Here is a 27,864-nt window from a genome sequence, read left to right on the forward strand (position 1 = left end):
TAGGATGTGAATTACTAAGCAGCCAGTTTCGCATGGGAACACTAGCTTCCATTTCCCTATTTCAACCTTTCCAGAATGTATCATTATTACAGGAAAATATGTCTAAACATTTCAGTATGCTAGAAAGCAAGCTGATTCTTTTTTCAGATAGATATCTACATTGATGTGCACTGAACAATTATATTCGCTGAGACCAAGAATTTCAAAATGGGTGCCTCACAGTGGGCTACTAAGTCCACATTTAGGCACCTAAGTGGCCTGATTTTCAAAAGTACTGAATAGTCAGCAGCTCCTATTAAGTATGTATCGGTGCTGATAGTTACAAACATAGCTACAAACATAGCTATTGACATTTGTCTAAATGGGCTCAGCTGGGGGCAGAGGGTATGAAGGGATTAACTCTGTGCCCTATTTCCAATCATATCCACACATCTCAATCCCCAGCATGCATCTCTACTTCCCTATACATTTATGTTTTAAATGTTGATATTAGAGCTGGCTGAAAACTTTTCAGCAGAATGTTTTTCTGTTGAAAAATACTATTTTGTCTAAATCAAAACTTTCTGTGAGAATGTGTCCATTTTGACAAAATTTTGTGTTGGAAAAACAAATCAAAATGAAGCATTTCAGTAAGGTCAAAACATTCCATTCAGAATTTGTTGATTTTTTTTCTCTCATTTCAAAATTGTTTTGGTTCAAAGTTTATTTTATATAACATTTAAAAAGTCAAAATCAGAAAAAAACATTTTGATTATGTATAACTATATATTATTTATTTTAAAGTCTAGGAGATTCCCACCCAAAAAACTTCATTAACTTAGAGTTAAGGAACTTGGTATAAAGTAGTAATAAATTGTGCCCAAGTTTGATAGGATTGTACAATCTACCATAACCAAGACTAAAAAGCAAGGAGATAAACAGTTATTTCCTTCATCACCTCATTTATCTGCCACCTACCAGTTCCTCTTTTCAAGGTTAGCTACCTTCCTTTCACCATCCCACATACCTATACCTTTGTTATGAACAACCAATAAATGGGCACCCTGGAATTCTGACCATAGATAGAACACACAAACATACACTGTTGAAATCTGTGAAACTCCTATATAGGAATTACTGCTAGATTTAGAATAATTAACAAAGATGCTTATAACTTTTTCTAAACATTACAGAAAACACATCTTTCTACCACTATTTGCACTGTGACTCTATCTGTCACTTATACATACAATATGACATTATGTACAGAACTACATACTGTCTAATTTATGAATACCACACCCACCTTATATTTTCAAAAACCATTAACTATAACTAGTAAAAATGCTCACAGTTCAAGTATTCCTGAAGGGTGTACACGAAAATGGGGGGATATGGACAATGGAAAAGAGGCAGTTAAATAGAAAAATGGGAACTGAAAAGGGGAAAGGTACATAGGGTGTTGAATAACTTAATCAATCCTTTCCTTGCTTTTTAGAGTTTGCATTGGTGGCTATGCAGTCTAACAGCCTTAACTCTAAGTTAGCCAAGTTTTATATACACATACCGAGTCTGTGTCAATGCCGAAAAATCAAGCCAAATTCACCCCTGGTGCAACTCTGTTGATTACAGAGGAATGACACCCAGGATGTATCTGGCCTCTCTTTCTTGTAGTGTTTCTATAGTCTGCAGTTGGAGTCATCCTAACCTCTCCAGGGAATCCTACATCCTTCTCGTTTGCAGCATTTGACAATGCAGGGAGGTTTCCCCATCAGCCCATAACATAACATGCAGTATAATTTTACACTTAGTTCCTTTTCAGAACTTAGCTGTGCACTACTTCTCTCTGACCTACCAGCACAAATCACTTCAGGCTGCTTGGGTCTGTGCCAATGAACATGGTAAAAGACTTCAAACAACAGGCTTCAGCCATCTCCCAGAGAGTCGCCTTGCTATCCCTACTGGTTTCAGAGCATAACAATCCTGTTTTATTAACATGTGTAACAAGAAATTACACAGGCAAGCAAGTTGAGTATTAATGAAGCTATATTTTTTCTCCCTTTCTGGATCATACGTATTTAAATCAGATTTGGTCCCAGGTCCTGTTTCTAGAGCAGTAAAGAGTGTGCATCCCCCTAGCTGCCAGAGGTTTCAACCTCCCACTAGATGCACTGATTCTGCAGTTGGGACAAATATGTATATACCAAGGAAGGGTATGCAGAGGCTAACTATACGGCTGCTGTACATTCAGAAGCCAAGGAAATACAAGTGAGCTCTCTGCATTCCTTCTCTCAAGCCACTCTCCTGCCTCCTTTGAGTGTAGGCTGTGGGGGGAAGAGAGGCTGGGATGGAGTCCTAAACTGGAAGATATTTTTAAATTAGTTTTTGAAAGGCACAGTTAAAGTTATTGGGGAGCTTGTCCTTCCTGCTTCCCACCCCCACTATTCCCATCGGAAGAACACGGTGTTCATTGCCTCCTAGGCATTGATTCCTCTCCTTGGCCTCTCTCAGGACTGTCAGACAGATGCATGTGGTCAGTGGACTGTAATGTTCTTTTAAGACATTAAGCAGCTGTCTATCATAGTAGACATGACATCATGTACTATTCAACTCTTGTCATGCATTTTTATACTAAAGGTGCCTGCCTTTTATACTAGAGTTGGGTAAAGGGAATACTTGCACATCTGTGTGTAAACATCATTCTAATGGTTACCAGGAGAGACAGCTTTAGTTTAGATTTAAAGAATTTCCCATTGTAAACACTGGTTTCACCATGGTTAGTCTCTTCTTGAAGATGCAAATTCAATTCACTGTTTTTGAGTGTAGACATGCTGGCCATACACCATGCCATATATGCAGTAGGAAACAACATTAACTTGTAAGTGGTGATTATAGAACAGATGGGCTAAGTGCACTTCAAGTGGTTCTGGATGCAATGTGCATTCAAAAGACAGCTATTTAAATGCATCATGAATATCTAGTCAACTGAGCAGATCTAAACATGTAGAAACACTTAAGTCAGCCTGCTAACCCTCCACCCAGAGAGAGGCCACATAAAGAGTCAGCACAGGGTTGGTAACAGAACCTGTCCATTCTATTTCCACCTCTATCTTTGACAGGCCTTAATATTTTGCATTTGTTATATAGTGTCTTACAAGCAGTTTTAAGCTGAACCTCACAACACTCCTTTGAGGTCAATAAATAGTCACTACCTTCATTTTACAAATGCGGAACTTGAGGCTCGGAGAAGTTAGCTGACTTGCCAAGGTCACACAAAGTCGGTTTCAGATTTGAGATTAAAACCTAGATGTTCTGACTGTGAAACAAGTTCTGTACTCTGCCTGTGTGTATGTGCGCATGTGCCCTCGTTCATGTATATCCTTTAAAGTTTGCAAAGCATTTTGGGATCTTTTGGGATGACTTGCAGTATAGAAGTAGTATGATAATATGGTAGCCCTTGCTAGCTTGGAAGAAGGTCAAAGTAAATATTTGATATTGGTGAGTAGTGAGGACCCCATAGAAGAACTGGTTGTAGGGGACAACCTTGGTTCAAGTGACCATGAGCTAATTCAGTTCAAATTAAATGGAAGGATAAACAAAAATAGATCTGTGACAAAGGTCTTTGATTTCAAAGGGATAACTTAAAAAATTAAGGGAATTAGTGAGGGAAGTGGACTGGGCTGAAGAACTCATGGATCTAAAGTCAGAGGAGGTTTGAAATTACTTCAAATCAAAGTTGGGGAAATGATCTGAAGCCTGCATCCTAAGGAAGGGGAAAAAATTCATAGGCAAGAGTTGTAGACCAAGCTGAATGAGCAAGCATCTCAGACAAGTTATTAAGAGAAAACAGAAAGCCTACAAGAAATGGAAGATGGGAAGGATCAGCAAAGGAAAGCTACCTTTGGAGGTCAGAACATGTAGGGATAAAGTGAGAAATGCCAAAAGCCAAGTAGAGTTGGACCTTGCAAAGGGAATTAAGGAACTGACACATGAAATTTCAAGCCCATTAGCAGGATTTTTAATGAATCTGTAAACTCAGGTTGTACCTTATGACTGGAGAATTACTAACATAGTTCCTATTTTTAAGAAAGAGAAAAAAAGTGATCTGGGTAATTACAGGCCTGTTAGTTTGACCTCAGTATCTTGGAAAAAGTTTTGAAAGAGAAAGTAGTTAAAGACATTAAGGTGAATGGTAATTGGGACAAAATACAACATGGTTTTACAAAAGGTAGATCGTGCCAGACCTTATGTCTTTCTTTGAGAAGATAACAGATTTCTTAGAACAAGGAAATGCAGTGAATGTAATTTATCTAGATTTCAGTAAGGCATTTAATACGGTTCCATATGGGGAATTATTAGTTAAATTAATAATATGATTAATATGAAAATTGAAAGGTAGATAAGGAACTAGTTAAATGGGGAGACTACAGTGGGTCATACTGAAAGGTGAACTGTCAGACTCAAGGAAGGTTACTAGCGGAGTTCCTCAGGGACTGGTCTTGGGACCGATCTTATTTAACCTTTTTATTACTGACCTTGGCACAAAAAGTGGGAATGTGCTAATAAAGTTTGCGGATGACACAAAGTTGGGAGTTATTGCTACTGCAGAGAAAGACTGAGATATACAAAAAGATCTGATTGACCTTGTAAACTGGAGAAATAGAAATAGGATAACATTTAATAGTAGAAAGTGCAAGGTCTTGTATTAATAACAAAAGTTGTTGCTATAAACTGGGGACATATCAGTTGGAAGTGACAGGAGGGGAAGGACCTGGGCGTATTCGTTGATCACAGGATGACCATGAGCTGCCAATATGATGTGGCTGTGAAAAAAGCTAATGTGGTCCTAAGATACATCAGGCAAGGTATTTACAGAAGAGATAGGGAGATGTTAGTATTGTTATACAACACATTGGTGAGACCTCATCTGGAATACTGTGTGCAGTTCTGGTCTCCCATGTTTAAGAAAGATTAATTCAAACTGGAACAGGTGCAGAGAAAGGCTACTAGGATGATCCGAGAAATGAGAAACCTGCCTTATGAAAGGAGACTCAAAGAGCTTGGCTTGCTTATCTTAATCAAAAGCAGGTTAAGGGGGGATATGATTGCTCTCTATAAATACATCAAAGGGATAAATACCAGGGAGGGAGAGGAATTATTTAAGTTCAGCACCAATGTGGACACAAGAACTAATGAATGTAAACTGGCCATCAGGAAGTTTGGGCTTGTAATTAGATGAAGGTTTCTAACCATCAGAGGAGTGAAGTTCTGGAACAGCCTTCCAAGGGGGGTAGTGGGTGCAAAAAACCTAGCTGGCTTCAAGACTGAGCTTGATAAATTTATGGAGGGGATGATATAATGGGACAGCCTAATTTGGCAATTAACTAATCGTTGACTACTAGCTGTAAATATGCCCAATGGCCTGTGATGGGATGTTAGATGGTTCTGAGTTACTACAGAGAATTCTTTCCAGGTGTCTGGCTGGTGAGTCTTGCCCACATGCTCAGGGTTTATTTGATCGCCATATTTGGGGTTGTGAAAGAATTTTCCCCCGGATAGATTGGCAGAGGCCCTGGAGGTTTTTTGCTTTCCTCTGCAGCATGGGGCATGGGTCACTTGCTGGTGGAATCTCTGTACCTTGCCATGATTTGAGGACTTCTATAACTGAGCCAGAGGTTAGGGGTCTATTACAGGAGTGGGTGGGTGAGGTTCTGTGACCTGTGTTGTGCAGGAGGTCGGCCTAGATCATCATAATGGTCCCTTCTGACCTTAAATCTATGAACTGAGAATGCAAGTGTCCTAGAAACAAAGCCCACTGGTATGGAATGATCCATGTGTGGTATTTCTTGCTGGTTTACTGACTATTTCTTTACTGTTTGGGAGGGAATTTTTTGTTGTGTTTTATGATCTTTATTAATCTTTATTAATGATCTGGAGGATGGGGTAGATTGCACCCTCAGCAAGTTTGCGGACGACACTAAGCTGGGGGGAGTGGTAGATACCCTGGAGGGCAGGGATAGGATACAGAGTGACCTAAACAAACTGGAGGATTGGGCCAAAAGAAATCTAATGAGGTTCAACAAAGAAAAGTGCAGAGTCCTCCACTTAGGAAGAAAGAATCCCATGCACAGCTATAGACTGGGGACCGACGAGCTGGGCAGCAGCTCTGCAGAAAAGGACCTGGGGGTAACGGTGGATAAAAAGCTGGATATGAGTCAGCAGTGTGCCCTGGTTGTCAAGAAGGCTAATGGCATATTGGGCTGCATTAGGAGGGGCATTGCTAGCAGGTCACGGGAAGTGATTATTCCCCTCTATTCGGCATTGGTGAGGCCGCATTTAGAATATTGTGTCCAGTTTTGGGCCCCCCACTACAAAAAGGATGTGGACAAGTTGGAGAGAGTCCAGCGGAGGGCAACAAAAATGATTAGGGGGCTGGAGCACAGGACTTATGAGGAGAGGCTGAGGGAACTGGGCTTGTTTAGTCTGCAAAAGAGAAGAGTGAGGGGGATTTGATAGCGGCCTTTAACTACCTGAAAGGGGGTTCTAGGGAGGATGGGGCTAGGCTGTTCTCGGTGGTGGCAGATGACCGAACAAGGAGCAACGGTCTCAAGTTGCAGGGAGGGAGGTCTAGGTTGGACATTAGGAAAAAGTTTTTTACTAGGAGGGTGGTGAAGCACTGGAATGGGTTACCTAGGGAGGTGGTGGAATCTCCATCCTTAGAGGTTTTTAAGCTGCGGCTTGACAAAGCCCTGGTTGGGATGATATAGCAGAGGTTAGTCCTGCTTTGAGCAGGGGGTTGGACTAGATGACCTCCTGAGGTCCCTTCCAACTCTAATATTCTATGATTCTATGATTCTATGACATAAAAGAGTTTTTCAGTCAGTTTCCAAATGTTTCACTGCTTTGGCTGAGAAAGTTGTTGGTGTTCTTTGTTTGTTTTCTCTGTGGTGGGTGAGGTAGGACAGTTAGCTTAGTTTTGCTGAGTGACAGTTTTTTGTTCTCCTCTGAGTTTCTTTGAAAGGCAGGTCCCGAACATGTCAGACTTGAGACACAGATTGCTACGGTTCGAGGCAATTGTTTGACAACATTCCAAAGACGGATGCAAGCAGCCTTGGCCATATACCCTGGTGACTACAATGCTGTGCCTGGTGCTGCCATGGATGGCTGAGAACTTTTTAATAATTAATCTTCATTATGAAAGCAGCCTTGAGTTTCCTCTGTGTTTAGTGTCTTTGGCACAAATTGCTGGCAGTCTTGGATTCCAAATGACATGCAGCATGTTATCCAGGCTCTCTCTTGTAAGGGTTTTTTCTAAAGTAGCCTTTGCACACCACTGTTTTCCCTTTTAAATATGCTGGAGTTATACTTTATATAGTGGGGTCCTAGGTGGGGACACTTTTGTCCTCTGTTGGTCAATTCCTGGACATTTGCAGAGAATGTCAACAGCTAGACAAGGTTGTGGTATTTTGTATTTGTCTTGTATGTTTGTGCTCAGGAACAAGTTTTTAAAACCTGTTAATGTATTGTTTCCAGTATTATTTAAAACCAATAAAAAAGTAAAAACAAACCGTCAAGCTTCTGCTTTTAAATATCAAAGACAGGAAATTTTCCATCCTTTGTTTCCCATTGAGATCATAGCCAGTTACTGTTTTGAAGCTAGCTGGACACAATGTTTGAAGGATCAGCAGAATTACATTTAATTCTGGCTTTGTTTGGTTGAAGTCGGCCCCTTAACATTTGTCAGAGTCCTATGATAGTGGCATTAATGCAAAGACAGCACGGTATTAAACAAGACTTGTGACACTGGTGTGGACTCTCCAGAATCCATTATTTCATTATTTCAACTGGAAAATAAATACTTCATAATATACTCCAAGGTTTCCTGATTCCCTGATGGTCTGCAAGTAGAAACAAAGTCACGGGCCAAACAGTGTGGGACTGAATCTGGGAGAGAGGTGGTGGCCTCAAAAGGATCTTTCTCTTATGAAGTAGTCCACAGAAGAAACTGTTGAAAATCCACTGTATCTCATAATAACGTGCAAGCTGGCACATGCCATATTTACAGGTGCAAAAGACATGTACGGTGCACGACCTGGAAACAAAGGGCCTCCGTGGTAGGTGAGGGCCCCTTTGAATTCCCACCAGACTACAATTTGGGCTGCTTACAGAATCCTTCCCCAGGTTCTGGCAGGCAAGGAATTCTCCAAACAAAAAAAGGTTTCTTTCTTCCTTCCCTGGGAGAGGAAGAGTCAGAGTAAAAGAAAAGGACAAAGGCAGTCAGTCCCTTAGACAGTCTTGTGGTCACCTCTTTGGGGGGTTCAGTTTATCTGCAGATTCTGGTGTCCTTATCAAGTTAAGGGTCTGCCTCCTGCCCTCCTTTTGGTAACTCCCACTTCATATCTGGTCCATACCATCTCAGAGGCAGCAGGGTCTACAACTGTCTTTCTCTTTGCTGAGCTATCCGTGTAGCCAGCTGTCTCCCAAGCACAGCAATCTTCCCCTAGCCATCATCCATTCCTGTGACAGGGTTTCCCTTTTTAAGCTTCCTCCCTCCCAGCAGAGCAAGCCTTACAGGTGTGTCTGGTTAGTGCTGGCTGAGCCCATAAAAGCTCATTAGCCTCCTCTCTAGTAGAGTGTGGATGTGCCCCCTCACAGGCTAGTAAAGGATAGTGTGGCAACCTTGACTAAATTACTTCATTGCAGACATTTCAAGAACCACCCCCACACAAGTGTATGAATGTGTGTGTTATTGCAGGGGGCGGTTGTAATGGTAGGTTGAGGACATATAATGTTAGTGAACGGAGGCCTGCACTTAAACTACATGTGGCAGAAACTATATGAAATCCTATTTTCACCTATCTGTGGTTACATCTGTAAATGCCTCAGATCCAGGCTACCCAGAGAGACAAGTTCCTATGGTTCAAGGAGTCAGATTCCGAGCAAGCTGTTTATCCATGTAGTGAATTTAATACTGCAGCTGATGTTTCCTAATGTACTAAAATAAAGGATGCCCCCAGGGGTTGTGAAATACCACATAAAACACTAAAAAACACGTTATAAACCTGAAACATAACCTTCTTATCCTTTTACTGGATTGCATTACATCCAGATGGGAAGAATAGTCTTACTTAGAGGTTTCTTATCTCCATCCTTAGAGGTTTTTAAGCTGCGGCTTGACAAAGCCCTGGTTGGGATGATATAGCAGAGGTTAGTCCTGCTTTGAGCAGGGGGTTGGACTAGATGACCTCCTGAGGTCCCTTCCAACTCTAATATTCTATGATTCTATGATTCTATGATTTTTAGTGGTTTTTGTTTGGCCATTGGTTTTAAATTTAGAATCCCTCCCCCCCCCCCCCTTTTTTTTTTTTTTTTTTTTTAATTTCTCACTCTTAAGTGGACTTAAGTACCAGGGAACACATTTATATGCCTCATTTTAAAGGAGTTTTCAAAAAGAGTTTTCATATCTATTTTCTTTGATATTTGGATGTAATTCACATTAGCTTCAAATCAGACATAGCAGAGGAAGAATAGGCCATGTACTGCAGAAGACTGGATACAGGGAGACCGGTAATACATCTGTATATAATGCGTACATGAAGACAGGTTTGGGCCCTTACGCTAGGATTTTCAACAGTGCTTAAGTGCCTGAGGAACACGAGTTTTTCAATGCAACTTGTGCTCCTCGAGCACGTAGGTGCTTTTGAAAATACCGCCTTTATTATGATCGCTAGTTAAACACAGTGTGTGACATCTTTAAAAAAATGCATCCAAGTTTGTCTGTCTGGCCTGGGTTCTGTGTAGTTTGGATTATAAATTCCTGTGGGCAGAGAACCATACTACCCTCAATGGGCTTGATCCTGTGAGGTGTCAGGTGTCCTCTAGTATCATTACTTTTAATGAGCTCAGTGGTTAATGGGCTCAGTGGTTTTCAGAATGAGCGCCTATGTTTGCTCAGCAAGGAGCACGTTGTGAGTACTCGAGTCAATAAATGAGTCGTGCTATTAATATGGGATAGTAGATAGTGCACAGGACTGGAGGTTCTCCCGCTCAGTTGTGTCACCTTGTGCAGATTTATGTAAACTGCCTGGGCCTCCGTTTTCCCTCTTGTAAAGTGTGTAATAATAATTCTTTTCCTATCTCTAAAGGTATTGTTGGATAATAATTGTAAAAATCATTAAGATATATAAATCAAAAGGTGCTAAAAGCAAATTATTATTACTGAAACTCTCAGCCTGTTCAACAACACATGCTGATAGACTCGAGAGTCTTGTTGTAACATTGTTTTTATTAGCTGCCCTTTTATAACATTACAGTTGTGCTCTAGGCACCTCCATCAGTAAATTAGCGTAGTAATGCATGTATTAGCATATGAGCAATATCACAACATGAAGGAATGTTGAATATAGAGTTGGGCCTGAGCCACAAAATCTTAGATCCAGATCCAACTTTTAGTGCTATTTATATAACAGGTTCTGGTTCACATTCCTCTCCAGTTGGAACTAAATTCATCTTCATTGAAAAATGTGATTGCACAGAATAAAATTTTCAACTATATTATGAATTAGCAACATATAACAGAAGAACTAGCCTCTTCTGGACTGTATATACTTAAGATCTACCCTTCCCATTCTATAAAGCTCAACTCATTTGATATTGGAATTTGGTCATTTGCACATTTTACAAGTTTTGGCTGAACAAAATTTTAGTAGATTGGTAGGAAAATTGTTTAGGCAAAATTTAAGTTATCGTTGTAAAGCTCTTAATTGTATGTCCTCAATACACCCCAAAAATATAAAAATACCAGACAATACCACCTGGCTCATGTGTATCTTAAGTCATGAAATAGAAAGCCAATAGCTTTTAAAGTGAGGTTCATCTGCGAAAAAAGACTGCAAAATTTGCAGTTTGATTGCCATTATTTAATGAATGGATTAAAAAGAACTTCTGCTGGAGCTGCTTTTCAGTTCCTGACATGGAATTTAACAGTGGTTCTTTTCTTCTCTCCTGGTCAATGCAATTAAAAAAATCTGTATCCTAACAATTTAGACCCTCCTCCTCTAATCCTAATCCTGGAGAAGCACACTGAAAGAGGTAGGAGCAGAGGTAGTTTCATTACTCTGCTACAGGTTTTGAACCTTTATGTACATGTTGTTATATAATACATTGAATTAACCAAATAAAGGATTAGTAATGGAGGCACTTGGCCATTCTTATTTTCCTATTGGGGTTTTGGAGTGTTTTTGGTCCTTTAAACCGATGAGGAAATCTCAGTAAATCCATCAAAACCTTTTGCTTTTTGAGTTTAAAGACTAACTGTGCTGATACTAATTTATCGCATTACAGATTACAAGAAGATGCATTTTGTACCCTTTCCAGTGGTCTGAAAGCCCTAAGAACTAGGTCATAGCTAAAGCAAAAACATCAGTGCCCCCCTTTTATAAAAATGTAATGTATGTAGTGCTGTTAAAAGGGGCCATGCTGATATGATACATCATGGGAAGCAGTAATACGAATTTCCCCACACTATCCTACCAATATGCCCTAACCTGTTCTGGATGGATCATTTCTAGAGATGAGAGAGCAGTCAGTTTCCTTCCTCAGTCCTACTGAGCTTGCTAGCAAGACTGACAATTAGTGCCAACTGTAATGATGGTTTTTGTGTGGTGCACATGTATCCACTTGATTGAGACCACCAAACTCAGTTTTACATAGGCTACCAAACATCTAACAAATGCTAGTAATTCTTGGTCATTACCATCCTGGGAAAGATTCAAACCATGGTCACATGTCCCACAGTGTCATTGTTACCCTCCTAAGACATCCAATTCCCCCCTCCATCTCCAAACACTCTTTAAAGCTTTGCTGCTTCCTTCTGCTGGAGCTTCTGTGTTGCAGTGGCATCTGAGTGGTCACATTTGAAGTGCCAAATTTCCATTAGAGTGTCAGTATTTTGTAGACAAACTTACATTTTACTGAATATGGGCTACCCCTGGAATGTGTGTTGGTCCTATGAACTATTAAAGTTTATCTATACAGAGACAGAGGTTTTTCAGGGGCAGGTCTAAGACTGTGGAATGAGCTCCCACAGGAACTAAGAACCATCAGAAACTCACCATCTTCCATTCCAAATGCAAGATGCACTGCTTCAATCTTATCTTCTCCAATATAAACACATAGCAGAGTGTACATTTGACCAAACAAACAAACCAACCAACCCCAAAATAAAACTCAACCAAAACAAATGCGACATTGCACACACAATGCTTCCCTTGGGAGAGGATAAGAGAGAGAATGAATCAGACGTGATAGTTGTTAGTCATGTTATTTAAAGCTCTACTGGAAGGCATTCAGAAACGACACTGATGAGGGCAGTATAAGAACCTGGATAGAACAGAATAGAATACCAAGGATGTTAGGAAGTACAAAACTGGTTAATAATAAAAACCTAAGACATTGTCTGTTTTTGTACAGGCGGATATGGGGGAGTATTAAAGAAATTGCACCATAAAAATGTTCAACATGTTGACTTTGGCAACTAACAATGAAAGGTATGAGCAGCAAAGGGCCAAAAGGCAATTTAAGATTATTCCCATGACAACAACAACTGTTTAACATTTTTATTTTCTATAAATGAGGTACAGCTCTCATATTTGTTTCCTGGAATGACAACAAGTTGAACAGGGAGTAGTAGCGATTCTTGCCTTTTTTGCAAAATCCTTGTTCCGTGTTTACACTGCCGTATATGAGACATGTCTCTTCATAGGGGTTTGTCCTGAAGACAAGAGAGGGAACTATAACCATTTAAGTCTTATGGTGATCTCCATTTTCACCCTCATGAATATCATGTGTTGTTTCTACCTGGTTAAGCTGAAAACACAGTGTGTAACTGTTTCCTTTTTCTTTGTGTTTAGCACCTACTATTGCAAGGGACCTTGATTTGGTGGAGAAAGACCCTCTGAAATGAACATGTTTTCTGCTTGTCACAAAAGTTTACCTTTCTGGAATGCTGTAAATGGATGTATCTAAGCAGCTATTGAAAGTATGAGTTATGTGATCCTCTTGTATTCTGGTGCAAGAAATATGGGTCTTGCTATTCAGATCTAAAATGCCTAGTCACTGCTTTGTGGTGAAAACTTCCTTCAGAGGGTGTATGTTGGCATGAGGAGGAGTGCACTGGTTTAGTACAGTAGACTTTGCCTCTTGACAGGTTCAAATTATTACGTGGATTTCAAGGAGAAGTGAGTTTCCTGATTTCCTTATAGACCCTATGTGTATCCCTGTCCGCCTCACAACGTTGAGAGTTGTGGATAGCTATGAAACTGTGGCATGTGCAGTGATCACTTAAATTTCCAAAACCCAGGAGCCATTTTGTTCCCCTGGAGTCTTTGCTTTTGTTTATTCTTGTTGTTTGCCATAATCTAAAATAATCCATGAAGTGATATGCTTGCTCCTTATTTATGGCATCACAGCAGTCATGACTCAGGAAGACCACATGCTAGCAAGAGAACAGGAACAGGAAGCTGCATTAAAAAAAAATTCATCCCTTGTGTCAACGCCTAAAAATGAATTTCACCCAGTGTGTTTCACCAAATCCTTGTGGCAAATAGCAAAACAGCAGCCCTGTTCGTGGCTCAAGAGGGGTTGAAAGTTCTGAGAAAGTTTCAGGGGTGCCCTGAACAACTTTATTCTTCCATGCAGAAAAAGTTATTTTCATAGAACCCTATTGTACCCATGATCTGCATGTAAAGATGATGTCAGTGGGAATTACATGCACTGGCTGGGGGTAGGATGTAACTATAATAACTTTTTCATTGTTGGAATACACTCAGCTGTTTGACATCACATCTGATGAAAGAAAAGCACCCCCCCCCGGTAAAGCAAAGCTTGCTGTTTCATAGTTCCAGCTGCTTTGCTTGTAGGAACTTGGTACGTGCATGTTACACTGGAAGTTCTGGAAGTCATTTTCGCTTGCACTGAGGTTGCTTAGTTCCATGGCTTGAGTTACATTAAAAAAAACCCCCGTACAAGTAAAAATTGATGTTTACTGGATAGTTTTGTAAACAGGAGCATCTCTGTGTCAAGGTGCGGGAAGTCCATTATAAATCCTGCTCTGTACTGTGTAAATATCCATTTGGTCACTTGCTGGAGGTGCCCACACAAAACTTTAAATCATGATGCTTGCACAGAAAATTTGTAGATACTGTGGACACTTCTGTATATAATATGTTGAGCTTTTGCTGGTTATGGGTGCTAGCACAGTAGCTTTAAAATTAGAGCATAAAGCAAATGACCTAAAGATCTGAGAGGTACAACCAGAATTATATCTAAGGGAAGAAAATACGAGAGTTGGGAGATGGTTTTAGGAAGCATGCATTAAAGTGAGATGATCATGTTAATGAGGCACTTAGCTATGTGGTATTGTTTTAGTCCTTTTCTGCTACTAGGTAGGAATCACTTGATGGCCATGCAGCAGTGTTTTCATTAATGCTGGAACACGTTTCCCTGCACTCTGTCTTGTGCTCTTCATTTGTAAAAATGTGCTTCTATATGCTGCACTCCATGCCTGTGCTGTTCAATAGGCACAATAGCGCATAATAAGATAATGCTACAGGATACCCCATAGTGCCCTGTTACTGCTTTTGAAAATCCCACCCAAATTGTCTTATGTTGATATTTCAGCTTCAGAATTGCGTGATCAAGTCACCAGTGGGTGGATTACACATGTCAATCAAACATGTGACAGTTCAGAGCTAGCTGCATCTCTATCACTTGAATTAACCCCTTCTGTACATACAGTAAACACCACAACAATAATCATATACACAGATGGAACATGTCATTGTTTAAAATATTAGAGGCTGCTCTCACATGCTTCCCAATATGAATCTGACATTAAAAAAGTATTGTGACAAAGTCAGTCCTGACAGTTCTGAAAGTGTGGTTGAAGGCAGGTATATCAGTCATAGAATGATTAAAGCTCTTTTTCCTATGAACTGAAAAGAGGTTACCTCAAGTTAATTATGGACACCGGAGTCCAATTAAGGACAGCCTGTGACCTTTGAAAACTTCTTCTAGTGGGAGAGGAGGGATGAGAAGCAGGCTGTAGAAGGACTGTGCGCAGTAAAGGCCTTTCTTAGGTAAGAAGTGATTTCGCCTAAGAGGGAAAGTTTGTGTTTATTTCTGTTTGGGGTGGGGCTCCATATTTCCCAGCATAGCTGGGCCCAGAGTGGGTTAGAGAGGATGGCTGATGATTGGTAGCCAATATAAGACGAGGCAGTACTCCACTGGGAGTTAGAAAATGTATTTTTTTTATTTCTTTCTTGAGCTAATCCTAGGGCCTACCCTTTAAATATTGTAAGTAAACAAGTATGAGAATTAAAACTCTAAAGTAGGACTGATTTACTCCAGGCCCCCTTAACTCCAGAGGGAGAAAAATTGAGCCTTGAAATGACAAAAGAGGTGTGTTGTTGCAGAATATTTGACTAAATCATACAGACCACTTTCAAAGCTTTGCTAATATTAATGGGCTCTAGTCTGACCAAGCTGAACAGAAGAACTATTTTTCACAAGGTATTTCTATATATTTTCTCCAGTATTTAGTTCTTTTCAATAGAAAATGAGTTGTCATTAGCCAGTTTCCACAAAATATACCTAAAAGGAACAGATATACTTAAAGGATCTAGAAGGAGGGAAGGTAATCCTGTGGTTCACGAGGATAGTGTTTAAATCCAAACAGCCTTTCAAAGGCTTAAACAAATAGTAGAGAAAAGGTGTTTGCAATTTTTCCCCACCGTTTTCTATTTTCCTTCTACTAGGAACTATTTTTTGTGGAGGAAGGATACACGGCATAACATACAGAAATTTTACTTTTTTTTTTTTTTTTTTTACAATTAAATTTAAAGTTGAGCCAAACTTCAACATCAGTGCACCCCTGTTGTGGTGTGCATTTCTATGTGTCATGGTTCACACAACTGTCATTAGAGTGCTCCCTTGCATCAGGACATGATGACCTGTGTCTCTAGTTTCTGCTGGCCACTCGTATGTCTCTGTGTGCAGTTCAGCCTTTTTCCTGAGAAGCATCTAAGTCCAATCCCTTTCAGGGGAACAAAAGCTCAAACAAGTAATCAGACCCTGTCAGCAGATCTACTCTCTCTGTGCTCCATTTTCAGTCTCCTTCTTCGGTTACTCCAGAGTCTTCTCCCCCAGCACTGGCGTTGAGCACGGGGCCCCCCAAATGAGTCTTTCTGAGGCTCAGGCTCCTTCACAAAAGTCCCTGTGGTTCCTCTTGTTTATGGGACTCAGGTATCCATTAAATTATCACCTGACACCTCCCAGTCTCCCCCCTCTGGTTGAAAAGCAACTAATTAAGTACATCTATTGCACCGGTGCTGTAATTGACTATAATCCCTTTCCAGTGTGTGATGGGGTTTCACGCCAGCACACTAGGCTAGTGGTGTGCTTCTTGGATGATTGCAGGCAATCACAACATACCTAAAAGGTGTGCCTTAATAGCCTGCTAATGCACACCCGACCGTGACCAATTGCTTTATTCAGAATAAAAATGGTTGAAATTTTGTAGGCCATGTTTCACCTCATGGTGCCTGAGCTATAAATACCTAAAAATAAGAGATTTATACTGAAACACTGACAGATCCTCAATGGTGTTAATTCTGCGGGCTCCTGTATAATAAAGTCACACATGGTTAAGCTAACATTTTTTTCCTTGACTGAAGATAAAAACAAAGCTGTTAAGCTGCTATGTCCATTTTTCAACAAAATCCATTTCAAACCACTCCTAACCATAGTAAATCACAGGTTTGTGAGGGAATGAACTGCCTTACGGTTCACCTCAGGATAGTTGGCCCACAGACTAGTTGCTGACTTCTGGCAACAATGGTTTTCTTGGGAATTTTTGGTCAATTTAGTGTAATTACTGATTTGGTCGTGTCTCCTATTTTGACTGGCTGAGGGTAAATACCAGAACCAACTGCATTGCCAGGTTTTTGCTGAAGATTGATATTGATAGAATGCTGAAATGTAGTTAGACCAAAGCATTTAACTGCCTGGATCAGAGTGAAACCTGGCCTTTCACAAGAAAAGCTTGGAAAAGGAAACATAATCTCAAATAAAATTTGCCCAGGCACAGCCCCGCTGTTCTATAGCAACTGAGCTCCAGAAAATGCTATGGCATTAAAGAATTAGATACCAGTGTGCCACCTGCTCGATTGACTGAATAACTATACATCATGCTGATGTAAAATAGGGAAAATAGAAAAGCCATACACTAAAATTTGGTATCATTGTAATTTGTTTAATTCTGCACTATTAGCCTTAGCTATAGCAAATAGTGTGCTTGAGGGATTTGCTGAATAGGGATGGTTTGCTGAATCTGGCCCTCAATTTCCAGTAATGTCTAAGATTTGACCTATGACCTTTGTCATGAGGCATTAATGATTCCCAGGTAGGGCTGCAACTTTGTCTTCGTGGTGAAAATATCATGGATACTATGACTTGTCTATCCATGACTTCTGTATGGAAAGGCTAAAGACAGTTCGCCCCACTGGCCTGGTAGAGAGGCAAGGCCCAGGGAGGTGTTGGAGAGCGAGCTCACCCCACAGGAGTGTCTCCTGTGTCCTGAGGAGTGGGGCCTGGTTCCCCACTCTGGGTGTTGCAATGAGAAACTGAAAAGAGTCAAATTCAAAACTGATAAAAGGAGACACTTTGTGACACAGTGCGTAATTAGACTGCCGGATTCTCTGCCATCGGATGTCACTGAGGCTAAGAATTTAGCAAAATTCAGCAAGGATGTTGTTGACATTTATGTAGATAAGAATAGGAACAATTAAAATAGTGTCTGTTTATTGTATTTGGAGGGATCTAGAACCCTGTGTTTCAGGCTTTAAACCAATCTCTTAATTGTTAAGGATTAGGATTAGATTTTTCACAAGGGGAAGATTACCCCATATCTTCAGGGTTTCTTGCACCTCCTTGGAAGCACCTGGCCACTATCAGAAAGTGAATACAGGCCTAGATGGACAATAGGGTTGACAACTACAGCAATTCCTATGTTCCTGTATTTTCTCAGCATTGACGTTGACTTACATCTTGCTAGTTTTTTTGTCATCACTTAAACCTGAGAATATCATGCAACCCCCCTATTTTTCAGGCAGATTTAGGAACATAACTGAAGCGAGTCCTTGCCAGAGGACCACTCTGTCCCTTACTGAAATTGCTACAGCCTTTATTTTCATATATTTATACAAAATGCCAGCTGTTTTTAAGGCAAATGAAGAGTTGCAACCTTCTTTTATGCAGATAGCTGTTTTACCACACTTGACAAAGCCTCAGCAATGGTTGAACTGCTGGTGCCTATATAAGTGTTTTATATATATAAAAAAAATAGAGCATTTGTATAATGGAGAGGACTAGGAAAAAGGGATAAATGTTTGGTGTCTATTCCCCCCCCCCCCCCCCTTTTTTTTTTTTTTTTTTTTTTTTGTTGCCTGCAAAATGCCAAGACAGTTTAAATGAGTAACAACTGCTGTAAAAGAAAAAAGGAAATAAAAGAAGCATTTATTGCTTCAGAGACAGTCCCATTCCTCCCATAGTTTTCCATAGGAGCACAGAAGCTTTCTGTCTGTTTTGGTGCAAATGCATTAATAAAAATTGTTTTTAAAAAACCTGGAATTTTGTCTTTTTGTCCATAAATCTGTCAGAATTAGAAAGCATATGCAGTATAGGGAAATGAAAATAAAAAATGTAGAACTTTTTAGCCAAATTATGTTCTTCAACATTATCCATTTCCCCCTGGTCTTGGTAGGAGAAGAATGTATTACCTCAGTAAAGCGTCAAGAAAAATCAAATGCATTCTTGGAAAATATTGAGTAAGCTTAACTGTGTGGAATGAGGATACATCTCCTAAATCTATATGCCTCTTTGGCAATACAAGAGCATGAGCCCTATTCACTCGCAAAGTCAAAGAAAAGTCTCCCATTGACTTCTGTGGATGTTGGATTGGATGCTAATTTTTAAGAACATTACTCAAAAGTTTTTGAAAAAGACAGAGTAGATCAGCATGAGGAGCATGAATGTTGTTCCTACTCACACAAGCCTCCCTTACCTGCATATCATCTGTTTCGGATACTAGATCAATTCTGTAGTTTTAAAATGGTCTAAATAGTTTCTATGTTTAACTTTCAGGCCAAAAAAAAAATCTGATTACTTTGCATGGTTGTTGTGGGTTTTTTTAAATGTAATCTGTTACTTAAAACAATTAAATGCTAAATATAAGCATTTCAAAGTAGCAAATTATTATTATCCACTCACTTCTTATCACAACTCTGACTAAAGGGATAAAAAAAGCTTACCAGATCTTCATTTGGTGTAATTCAGCCTAGCTGAGAATCTGGATCGGGGTGTTCATTTCAATTTTAAATTTGCCCTTGCTTCTTGCCATCTTCAACACATTGGTTGACCCTGTGTGAAGAACTTATATGTTATGAATATTAAAGAAGACACTTTTGCTAGATGCACTTTTATTTCCGAGATCTGAAAAAGTAAGGGTCTGTATTCATTGGGATACACAATACCATCACTACATATTTTGAAAACTCTGTTATGATACATGTAGATTCAAATGCAGGCGCTGAATTACTGAGACATGCAAGGACACAGGCCACGTGCTGGAAGTGGGATCCTGTTCTGTGACTTCACTTCCCCAAAGCAGTGACATAAGATACATTGGTAAGGCTAATCAGTGAGGATTTTCAACAAGCTCTTCTGCATATACTGCTGTTTTCTGACATTTATGCTCTACCTGCACATAGATGTGCTGTCAATATTTTAACAAGGGGTTCTAGCAAAAATGTTTGCTACACGTTAGCCTGTATAATAAACCTGATGTCATGGAATTCCTGTGGTCACAGAAAGCAGGGCTAGGGCTGGAGAATCCGTTTATTTTCTTATTTAATTGTAAACACTATCTTACAGTCATCAACATGGAAGGAGGCAACTCCACTTGGCATGCAAAATTAAGTGCACGTTACTGAAAATGGTTCTATTGCATTCCATTCCTGAAAGATACACTGACTATGTTGATAGCATAGCCCACAGTTGATTGTGTGTAGGTGGAAGAATGGCTTGGTGTGGTGTGGTGGTAGAAAACAAAGAAAGGGGAATAAAATGCATCAGGTGTCAGTACATCTGCCTGCCCTCTGATACTGTTTGAACGTACTGTTGAGTAGATAGTCATCCTACAAACCCACCTCATGGATCACCAAAGTGAGGAGGGGAGGGAGGTGAATAGTTGCCTAGAAGCAGTACACTCCCCCTACCATGCAAATAGGCAGGCAGTGGTAAAAGCATTCACTCTCACTCTCCCCATCATCCCCAGATCACCAGCCACTGCAGCTGATTCAATACATAGGGAGAAGTTAAGATGGGCCAGGAAAAAGGCTGGGGCAACTTTCTTCCCTCTTGGACCAGCAGAGAAGTGGGCATTGAATGGTAACTCGCTGGGTGTGTCTACACCCCAATCCCAGGGTATGACTGCAGCTCTTTAATCTAACTAGCTCAGATACCAGAGCAGTGACAGCTGCGGCAGCATGCAAGCAATTACCCAGGGTTCCTGGTGAACTCTTACAGCCCGCATCAAAGAGCAAACTGCCACAGGTTCGCTGCTCCAATAGCCAAGATAGCTAGATTAAAGCTAGTTTGGCTATGTCTACATGAGCAGCAATCACACCCTCTCATATTATTTCCATCTGGAGCAGTAAGTAGTGAAAAATGTCATAAGATAAACTGTCTGTCCTAACATGATTTTCAGCCCAATTTTGCAGACTCCAGACGTTTAGATAGTTCGGATAAACACCTGAACTTTTGGATGGTTATCTGAACCTTAACTCTGGATCCTGAGGGACTTGGGTAGACTGTGGAATGTTAGCTCTTTCCTAATAGTAGGACTTACAAGGCAATCATTGTTTGCCAGCTTGACATTTTGTGCTTATGTCCATATGTGCGGAAATACAGTAGTCTGTGTGAGAGGCTGAGGAAAAAATAATAAAAAATTCTGAAAGACAATACATTGTCCACTGGGTTTTGGCCTGATCGTCCACTCGTGTAAACTGATGTAATTCCATTGACTTCAATGGAACTATGCCAGTTTACAGCAGCCAAGGATATTGCCCAGTACATTACGTATATTCTCATGAATAGTAGCGTCCCCATGATGTTGCCTGACTGAAATGCTGTCAAAAACTCATCTTTCCTATGATGGGTGAATAGTCTTTTTTGTGAAATCCTGGTTTCAGTGTAGTTAATGGCAAAACTCACTGAGTTAAATAGGGTCAAGATTTCACCCTCTGTCTCCAGAAATATAACATAAATTACGGTGTCGCAAGGGAGGGAGCGCTGGTCAGGACATTTTGTCAAAATGTTTTTTGATGGAAAATGGTAATTTCCCAAAAAGCAAAATTTTCAGCTTTGCTGAAATGTCTTCAATTTTCTATCAGGAAAATCAAAACAAAATACTTCATTTTAGTTCAAGTTGACTCAAATTAAAATATTTTAGGTAGTTGAATTGAATCAAAACATTTAATTTTGGGTCAGTTCAACATTAATCTGAGTCCACCCCAAACTGCCATTGTGCTGCATGAGAATTGTAGTGGGGTGCCACAGATGGATTATATTGCCCTCTGGATGAATTCCCATAGTATAACATGAATCACATGACCACAGTGCATCATGGGAGTTGTAGTCTGGCTGAGGAGCCCGATCCATGGATGGAGTTTCCAGTTTTTGACCAACTGTACATTGAGATACATCTGTACTTGCACAGTTCAACACAGACCATTGCCCAAACTTTCTCCCAAACTGGCTTATTTCCAAGCTTTCCCCTGTAGGATATCCTATCTATTCTCCTACTTTCTTGAATTATTTCAAATAAAACTCGCCCAGTCTGTTGGAGTGAGTCAGCAGAATAACTCTGCACCTCTGTGTAATATCTTATTGCAGAACACCCTGTAACAATTATATACAATAGTTATCTTTCCCAAACCCACAGCAAATTCGTCTCATTGTGATATTATTTATGTTGGGAAAATTTTGAGGAGAGTTATTTTTATTTAATCCTCTTTCAATATGTTTTTGATTACTGCTTATGCTTTTAATTTCAGTAATCCACCTAAAAAATCTGGTGTGCACAGCAGAGCAAATCTGAATAAATATATATAGTCAGTTTCATCCATAATAGACGAGGTGAACAAGTCAACACAAAAGGATTTCAGAGAGAAAGTTTCTGATTCTATAGAATATATACAACATCCTATTTTTCCCACAAACAGTAGGAAAAAGGAAGCATATCTTTTAGGTTAATAAACATCTTTTGGTAACCCCAAGGCAAAAATAGATTAAAAAAGATTTAATTACTTTTGGCGGTTTTCCCAACGGATATGAGACATGTAATACTAATGCCTTTATAGGTTAGAAAAGAGAATTTGATTTATAATGATTATTGAATGATGTGGGGAAGTTCAAACTAAAAAGGCTAACGAAGGTAAAATGCTAGTGAATTTAGCATCATTATTGCCTCAGCAACTTAAAACTTTGTAAATAAAGGATTTAGTTGATGTAAAAAAAAATTGGCCTCTGGGCTTGTTTATATGGGGAAATTGACCAGAATGACTAATGCGGAATAAACTATTCCAGAATAGTGTTCGATGTGGACGTTCTTTCAAAATAAATATCTTTATTTGGGAATAACTAGTGCACTTTCAAAGTGACGTAATTATTCTGGACTATAATCACATTTTTTTTTTCCAGAACAGAGCATTCACACAGGGAGCTATTGCAGAATAGGTTATTCCAGAATAGTTATTCCAATCACTTTCCCCATGTTGACAAACCCTAAATCAGCCCAGTTGTGATTTCATTGACTATGGTAAAGTAGGTACAGCTCTACATTAGAGCCTAATTTGTCCTGCTCGGTGTTTCTGTGTGTCACAAGTGGAAAATGTTCATGAGGTATGCAAAAGGGCAGGAATTTGACTATTTTAAGCGAAATGGATATGTTCCATTTAGCTCTGCTGCACTTTGTTAAATTGCCTGCATATGAATAAACTCTCTGATCTTGGGGAGAAAAAAAGGAGGTGGAAGATTTTATAAGATAGCTTGTCATCTCTGAATTCTCTTCCATAAAGAACAGAAAGCAAATTTCTGGGTCTGCTGTGGATGACCTGCTATGGGAGCTGTCCTATAATTTACTTTGAAATACTGGTGCTGTCTTTTGCAATCTTCCAGGAGAATAGGTCTGGATGCTACAGAGGGTTAATATAGAGCATCAGATTGCTCTTTTTAGATGCATTGATACATGAAGTGGTTGTGTGTGGGAGTGGGGCGTTTGTTTTTGTTTTGTTTTGGTGTGCGGGAGGTGGAGAATTTTAAAAAGGCAGTCCCAAATGTTTAGTTTAATTATGATGCTGTTGTTCTGCATCATTTTAAGCCTTGTTTACTCTTTATCTAATGTTTTCTAGTTTTGGATTCTTGCTATAACTGTGACTGACTATGAAACAATAAAATGTACTTTAAAGGGAAGATATTAATCACTTCATTTTACACAAGAGAAAATGGCACAGGTACTGAAAAAGTTAAAGGAAATTAAACTGGAAAGAAAGCAGAAGGAGAATAGCTAGTTTAAAAAGCTAGCCAAAACTGCTCAGTAATGTGGATTTTTGCTTTACTATATATACTCCGTGCTCTGCTCCCAGGTGCATTGACACTACAGAGTATAAAATATTTAGAATAACAAAATATGATGAATGTGGTTACATTGTACACTCTTGCTTCTATAGTATTTGACACTGTCTTATGGTTTAATTCTTAATTTTGCCTCTAGTTAGGCAATTGCCACTGGCTTGGAGTTGAGTGATATGGAATGGGACCTCTTTATTATTATTAGTAGTAGTAATTTTAGGGCCCAATCCAACCACCATTGAAGTTGATGGGAGTCTTTCCATTGGCTTGAATAAAACCCATAAGATGCAACAGTGCATTCACAGTATTTTAAACTGTTAGCTATTTAAAGTTAGCAGTTTAAAGTTAAAATGACGTGGTTATCCATTCAAAGGATCAGAGAGCATATTGCAATTCTCTCTGAACAAGACCAGGCATTCCTGAATTCTAATCCTGATTCTGATACTGACTCCCTCTATGGCCTTGTGTAAATCACATAAATCTTATTTGGTTTTCTGATCTGAAAAATAGGGGTAATAATCCTCACATTTTTAACACGGTTGTTATGAGGATTAATTATTTTTGTAACTCTCTTTATTAAATTGTTATAAACTTTGTAAGGTATATTATAGATAATCTATAACTATTAGAGTAAGGGAGGACATACATATTTTTATGTAAATAAAAATAGTTTAAGAATGTATTTTGCTTTAAATCACTATTTGAAAATTCAGAGAGACAAGATGGGTGAGATAATATCTTTTATTGGACCAGCTTCCGCTGATGAGCGAGACAAGCTTACGCGAGAGAGCTCTTCTTCAGGTCTGGGAAAAGTATTTAGGGCAGGTTTACACTTAACGCTGCAGCATGTAGCGCTTCAGTGAAGATCCTTTTACACCGACGGGAGAGCTTCACCTGTCGGCGTAGTTAATCCACCTCAGGAGAGGTGGTAATTATATTGGCAGGAGAAGCTGTGCCATCAACACAGCGCTATCTACGGTGGTGGTTAGATCAGTACAACTGCATCACTTGGGGGTGGGGATTTTTCACATCTCTGAGCAACTAGTTATACTGATATAAGTTTATAGTGTATATCTGGCCTCAGAGTGTCGCAGCTAAATACAAGATTGAACAGACAGAATATGTGCTAACTACTCATGCTAAACTAAGAGACCATTGAAAGTAAAGTGGCTCATTAACAGACCTGTAGTCATAAGACAAAAAATGTGTCTTTTTCACATTAACTGCTGTAAATTATACTCTCAAGAATATGAAAATCAATTTCCTCCTAAATAAGAGAATGAGTAAAATATAAAAGTGTGAACAGACTCTTGCAAAATATAAATCATATTGCATGCAACATGTGCCATGAAAATTATGCAGATATGTAGATTATCATTTATAATAAAGCTCACATACGTAGTGCTATAATTTAATTGTGCTTTACAAACACATTTACCCAAAGATGTTACTGTCTTAGAAATACAAAAGTATCCTTGGTTTATTAGACATAAACAAATGAATGTATGATAACGAACTATTTATTACATTTTTTCCTTTTATTTAGATCTTATGTTCAACACAACAAAAGAACTCCTGTATTTTTTTTCTAGCAGGTGCAGAGCCTTTTGTTTCTTTAGAAACTGTTTCTACCTCATGTTTAAAATTATCCATCTTATATTCTATCCCTGATCTATTCTTTCTAAAGAGGCTTTGACAGGGTCTGACAAATTCTTTTATATCTAGAGTTCCCCTGTCCATTAACCAATTTTAAGTACACTACACAATGAGTGGTGTACTTGAAATCTGAGCCACAGAAAAGTATCAATATTTACCCAAGGCTGTTGAAGTTTCCTCATCAGATTCATGCCTTCCCAAGAAATGATGTGCTAAACTCGCTTTCTCTGTTATTTCTCTGAGTGCCATGAGTGCCATTTCACCAAGTCTCCCATCTAAATTTCATACCACCACTTGAAATTAGAACACCTTAAACTAATCAAGTCCGAATTTCATTTTCTACCCAGTTCCACTCACAGTCGTTCCTGCAAATATTCAATTAATACTGTGCTCACAGCAAGAGAAAGAGCTGTGAGAAATTACTCATCCTTATTCAATATAAGCAGATTGTTGCTTTCTCATCCTAGAATTTGGGCTACCAGAAAAACTCCCAACCATGTCATCTGCCCTTGAATCATAGATCTCTGTATCTTACCAGTGCAGAGGGGAATAAAGGCAGCAGAGAACACAGATATACAAGTTTTAGAAACACTGCATAGGGTCTCACATTAAATATGTCCCTCTTTTTCTTTCAGAGGTGTGGAGAAATCTCATTTGATAGTCCTGATCAGAATGCCAAATGTGTTTGCATGCTCGGTAAGAATCCTTCCTCTTTTGCTATGAGCTTTGGTGTATGGAAGTATATGCTGTTGTCTGTGGTGCTTCTTTTCTAAATTAGGCTTCAGCCTATAAAGGATAGTTAGCTGGGGAAAAACTGGTAGGAATTACAACTGGATGCTCTCAGATACCAAATACACGTAAACTAGCTGATTATAATGATTTTTCTGTTTCGTTTGTATTGTATTGTTGACTGAGTGACTTCTGACAACAGGTTATAATAAGTATTTGCAGATCCTTCCAAATTGCTGTTTTACTGGAGGGGCATACTTGATGGGTTTGTAACTAAGCAGGCTAGACTACTTGTGTGAAAAAAATCACCCACTTGGAGCTAAATTGTACTTTGTTAGATTACTGTGAATCCAGAGTAACTCCTCTGAAGTCAGTGGAATTGTTCTGGATTTATACTTGCTTAACTGAAAGCAAAAGTCGGACCTTCAATTTAATTAACCATATATCAAAAGAGAGATCATTAAAATCGTCTTAATGTTGATTGAAAAGTCCTGGCTTACTAAAGCCTCCTCAGGATTTCCAAATCTGCTAAAAGTGTATAGAATACACAGTTCAGTTATACTTCGATGCATGGCATTGGCACTCAAACATTATTAATAATATAGGGTCAGAGTCTGATACCCTTATATTGAGTAGAAAACCTTTCTCCTGTAGCAGTCCCACTGACTTACTCTTCATAAGGGTATCAAAATCTGTCCCATAAATATTATGTGTTCATATTCCAAGAATACTTGAAGAGCTTGCGGGGAGGGGAGGGAATGTTGTTTCAAGAGTTTCCCTTCGTTTTTCTTTTAAAAAAATAGGTGAGTTGGTTTTAAACCTTCCATAACTTTCACTACTATAGCAACCGTTCCAGTATGGCAGCAAATGTTCCACTTTATAGACAGGAAGGAATAATTTCCTTCAGATGTAGCCTGTATAGTCTTAATTGTGAGCTTTTTACTTACTAAAAAAGAATATAATTCTAGTGGTGCCCATCAACACAGCTAGAATTATGGATGTGTAGATTCATAAATTATGAGGCCAAAAGGGACAACTATAATCATCTAGTCTGATCTCCTGCATAACACTTCCCCAAAATAATCCCTGTTTGAACAAACACATAACTGCATTTCAGTTATGAGCTGTGATATGGATATACACAATATACAGAATTCCTCTTGAAAAAAATGAAACCTGTTGTACAAGGTCTAAACCAATGATCAAATTTGTTTTTAACAGCATTTATTTGGAAATGTGAATTTTTGCAAACCAGGCACCTGTAGTATAAAGTGGCACTTCTTTGTGTTTAGAATTTTTATAAAATGCATTAACACATTTAAAAATTATTCAGGTACATAAATTCCCAAGAATGGGACCAGACCTTCAGCTGATGTCAATCAGCATAACTTGATCCATTGAAATTATGTTGATTTACACTGGCTGAGGATCTTGCCCATTATTTGTAAAATGTTGAAATTGCAAAACTGCATATTCTTTGGAACTAATACTGAAATCAACTGCTATGTGTCAATTTGTTTTGTAGTGGTTTGTTATATTAGCTTGTTTGATTTGCCATGCTAGTTCTGAAAAAAATAAACAGCATTATTATTATTACATAGAAGAACAATATAATAATATATATTAGGGGCAAAAAGATCTAAAAACAGCCTTTGGTCAGAGAAAATGTGAATGAATGGGTCATTTCCTTGAGTAAGGACTGCAGGATTGAACTGTAAATTCTTGAGACTATCCTCCTGCCAGGGCTGAAAT

At 39.1% G+C, this 27,864-nt stretch overlaps 1 protein-coding gene across 1 annotated transcript in view; it reads left to right on the top strand.

Annotated features, from left to right (window-relative positions):
• Nucleotides 1-27,864, top strand: part of PDE7B (phosphodiesterase 7B) — a 240,436-nt gene that overhangs the window by 50,820 nt on the left and 161,752 nt on the right. The window contains exon 2 of the mRNA XM_067542271.1: nt 26,019-26,079. Coding sequence (XP_067398372.1) covers nt 26,019-26,079 — 61 coding nt within the window. The remainder of the gene's footprint in view (nt 1-26,018; nt 26,080-27,864) is intronic.

This window comes from Emydura macquarii, unplaced genomic scaffold, assembly GCF_026122565.2.
Source record: "Emydura macquarii macquarii isolate MOO-44397 ecotype Brisbane River unplaced genomic scaffold, CSIRO-AGI_Emac_v2 contig_705, whole genome shotgun sequence".
NCBI lineage: Eukaryota > Metazoa > Chordata > Testudines > Chelidae > Emydura > Emydura macquarii.